Genomic DNA, 4389 nt, shown 5'->3' on the forward strand with positions numbered 1-4389 from the left:
TGACAAGTATATTATTGTTGCTTTCATTATGGTTAGTTTGTCTTGGTAATTTTAACATTTAGCTAGTCAAGTTGGCAGCAGTGATAAGCCATACTTAGGGAAGCCATATTTGCTTTTTAGTGACCAACCATACAGTACATGACTCCAAGTATAGTCAACCATGGAACATAACGATTCATTTGTTTCACATTGCTTTTTACTCTGTCAGCACAAGAAGTGAAGGTATTATATTTTAAACCACATTTCTTCTCTTTCTTCTTCCTCTTTTTCACCATAAACAGCAATGTTTGTCGAAATAGAGGCAGTTTCCGTTAAGTTAATATACAGTCACCATTCCCGTCCGTCGGGGCAGAGGGGGGGGGGCGGGTGATGTAATGCACGAAAATAGGTTTATGTACGATCTTCATGTCATTGTGTATCCTATCGCTCTATCATAGTTTGTGCCGTTCATTTCATCTCTTGCCATCGACCAATTCCATGGAGGTGAAATCATTTACGAAATATTAGAAACGCATAAAATTTGTTATAATATTGTCTAGCTGATTCGTCTTTTCAGTGGGAGAGTCTCGGACTTCTACTGATGCCTGTCCTTCTTAGAAACTGAACTTATACATTGCAATTTCGTACAAGCAAATTGCTATTCTGGTTCGAAAGGAAACTCAGAGGGGATAAAGGAGAATCAGTCTCCGAACAAGATTCTGTCACACAAGGTTAATTATGTCAATCCCATTTATTGGTAGTGTGAATTGCATAGTAAGTACACTATATTTATATATATATTTATATATATATATACTATATTCACTATATTTATGTTAGATATACAAACAAAATGTATTGAAATGACAGAGATTTATCTTCTTCGATGAAGTGAACTTATAATGAATGAACATACATGGAATTCAATAATGTTTGTTTATATGAACAAGAAATATCTTATCAGTAGTAAGAAGACCAAAATGAAATTTAACGCTTATTACAAGGTAAAAATCAGTCATCAGTTTAGTGTACGAGGTCAGAGACATTTTGTACTGCTCTTTCAATTATTTCTAAATGTAGGTTTTATTTACATACACATTATTGTAATATTGACGAATTGTAGAAATAGGAACTCTTTTAGTTAAGAATACTATTAGCTCTTAATTGCAACTTGTTCTTAGTGATGATATCCGACACCAATAAGACCTTTGCCAACCCCGACTGTTCCAACCGCACCAACTGGGTGCGCTCCAACTCCTACGAGACTTTTACCAAGACCTACTGAGCCAACTGATCCCCAGGAACCATGACCAGAGGTTCCAACTACTCCTCCCAAATCATGAGTACTAATTCCTCCTCCAACAACAGGAGCGCCCCATACACCCTTACCAAAACCAGTAGTTCCGATTACACCTCCAAGACCATGAGATCCGACGATTCCTCCCAAACCTTGAGTTCCCCAGACACCCTTACCACGACCAAGACTTTCAAGACCGTGAGATCCTACGATTCCTCCTAAACCGCGTGTTCCCCAAAAACCCTTACTAAGACTGATACCGCCAAGACCGTGAGATCCCACGATTCCTCCCAAACCCTGAGTTCCCCAAACACCCTTGCCAAGACCAAAACCCGTAGTACCAATGATTCCTCCTAAACCATGGGATCCATAGATGCCTCTCAGACCATCAGTTCCGACTACTTGCCCAACAAGGGGAACTCCCCACACCCCCTTACCAACACCGGCAATTCCGGTGGTTCCCCCCAAACCGAAACTTCCTAAGACACCCTTATGAAGATCAGTAGTTCCGACGATTCCTCCAAGGCCGTGAGATCCAACAATTCCACCAACACCGTGAGGTCCGATTGCTTCAACTAGTGGAACTCCCCCGCCACTTTTTCCAAGACCGATAGTTCCGACGGTTCCATCTACAACTGGACCTCCCACGATGCCACATCCATGACCATGGACGTGAATGACGCTTCTACGACCATAGACGTGAATGACGCCTGGGTTTGCTGAAGCCTGCAAGCATATTAATGCAAAATTAGCTCCATGAATACTGATCATACTTAATATTTTATGATTGAAGATTATTGTTCAGTTATAAATGACCAGTTGATTCCCTTAATTAATCACTTCCGTTCTATCACTAAATTACTGACTGTGGTGTCTCTTCTTCGAAATAGTCCTATTCGCTTCACTTGAGGTCATAATCCCTGCATCTTTCGAAGCAATGTACAGTATTTTTGGATGGGTCAAAGGCAAGGAACGTAACTAAATGATAACCTACAAACCCTCGTCAACGGCAGTTTGCGAACTATTTTTCTCATCTACTGGACAGAAATGAATTCCATGAATTGTTAACAAGGCCCGGTGATATCTAGTTGGTCCTCACAGATCAAACAGTGAAGATATAAACGTATTGGGCATACTCTAGAAAAGGGAGTTAGGCCTAAAGCCATCGAGAAAGAGGCCTTGAACTGAAACCCGCTGGGTAAACGGAATGAAGGTGACACAGGCCCTCGGAGCGAAAATCTGTCCACTGAGGCACTGGAAGAAGTAATGACCTAGAATGAAGTAGAGACATTAAGAGATTACGTGGTGGTGTTTTGCTGATAGCCTAGGGAGAGCAGGAGTTAAATAATTTATTTCCTTCACATGGTGAGCCAAAGAGAAGCAAAACGAGACGTAAGCATCTAGGTCTCAGAAATCAATCAATTACTTGACAAAGACTTGCAATATCAAATAACATTTCGACACTTTGAATAAGGAAGATCTGTCCCCAATGATGTATACTTGTGGTAGAGAATGGCAAATAATAATATTGCTCGCTACTGTTAGGCCTATCATACTTAGCAGGTTGTCCGATACCACTTCTTACAGGGTATACTGTACATGGCTATTAAGTACGATGGAGAAATTCAACACTTTTTCGGCGGCATATATATACCAGAGGTGGTAAAGAGATACCGTTGGGGTAGAAAAACACAGAAGCTATGTACGGATAAGTTACAGGAAGTACGTGACAGAAGCAGATGGAAGTAATGCAAGACTCAGTTGTAGGTCTATGATTGCTGCACATGTCCCACAAGGTGAGAACCCAAGATGCGCATTATGAAAAGAATGGGGCCTTGAGATATTGAACTAATGTCCATGGTCGCTTCCTTACCTACCGGGCGAAATACGTGTGTAGAAGGCAGACGTTGATTGGGACTTCGGCTGCATTCCGACCAGGTTGTCCAGATTAAAATGATGTCTGTGTATTCGTCGCTGCTGAACACACTAGCCATTGTCGATATGCAAACAGAAAATATACTGCTGCTGTACCATAAGCAGCCTAGAACTATGCGGTGAAAAACGAGGTTTACTAATGCAGGGAGTTGCATTAGACCGGTTGCTGCGAGCGACCGTCCGGTTGTTATCTCTTCGTATTCTGACGTAACCTGCCCGCTGGCAGTAGTTTCCCTGTGAAAATCCATTGGTAGACATCCCATACATCATTTGTGCATGCGGGGCATTTACAAGTAGAATGTACGGCGCTCGCGAGCCGCCTGGTAAAAGATTATAATTATTAACGCAACAATTACAATTGTACATACGCTGCTAGAGAAGAAAAATTGAAGTGAATTAGTGCACGTAGAAACAAAACATTTAAAAAAGGTAAATACAGCATAGTGAGCATTTACATGTACCTAGTCAAAGGGAGGTACAAGCTAACGCGTATTTCAAAATGAGAAGTTCGGAAAGTGGACTCTCTGTGGTGGTAGACAAAAACCCTAAATCAAAGCAAGATTTTATTGAAATTGAGCAGGATCGACTCTTTTCTAACTGAGCACCGAAAACAGTTAGAAGCTACGTTTATTTTGTGAACCTTGAGACGACCCCGCGTACCTCTAGTGGTACGCGCACCACACTTTAAATACCACTGTCCTAGAAGATTTATAGTTAGGTTGACGAGATACATACAATGCTGATAGTCAGGCAGAGCACGGAGCCCAGAAGCAGTGGAAGGTTGAAACTGGTCATGACGATGTTCTCTCAGAGGAGTAGATACCTCTACTGAAGCGACCTACATTTTTATACTCTGCTAAGGGGATGACACATAAAGTGCTATCTGGACAGCGCGCGTAAAGCACGGCTGGGATGATACGTCAATGCCTGGTTTACCTCATCATTGTCACATAGGATTCTAGTCCACATCCAGTGTGAGTAGCTGGGACTTGTCAAAAATATTAACCCCTGCATTTTCATTACGAAGCAAAAGAAATCTCAATTTATTTGTCCTTTGAATCTTACAAAAACGAAACAACCACATTTTCTGAAAAAAGTTACAGGTCCATTTCCTATTAAAGTTGTGAGAGCCTCATACTATATTCGAGAACTTAATGGTAACGTATTATAACCTTTCA

The 4389-nt window shown here is 41.3% G+C and overlaps 1 protein-coding gene across 1 annotated transcript; it reads right to left on the minus strand.

Moving 5' to 3' along the window:
• Nucleotides 1-796: 796 nt before the first annotated feature.
• LOC136871313 (uncharacterized PE-PGRS family protein PE_PGRS46) lies at nucleotides 797-4033 on the minus strand. Its single transcript, XM_067144972.2, has 2 exons — nucleotides 3947-4033; nucleotides 797-2002 (listed from the first exon to the last, which is right to left on the minus strand). Exons 1-2 carry the CDS (start codon nucleotides 4004-4006, stop codon nucleotides 1157-1159), a joined length of 906 nt encoding a protein of 301 aa, XP_067001073.2. The 5' UTR covers nucleotides 4007-4033; the 3' UTR covers nucleotides 797-1156.
• Between the last annotated feature and the right edge of the window lie 356 nt (nucleotides 4034-4389).

This window comes from Anabrus simplex, chromosome 1, assembly GCF_040414725.1.
Source record: "Anabrus simplex isolate iqAnaSimp1 chromosome 1, ASM4041472v1, whole genome shotgun sequence".
In the NCBI taxonomy this organism is placed as follows: Eukaryota; Metazoa; Arthropoda; class Insecta; order Orthoptera; family Tettigoniidae; genus Anabrus; species Anabrus simplex.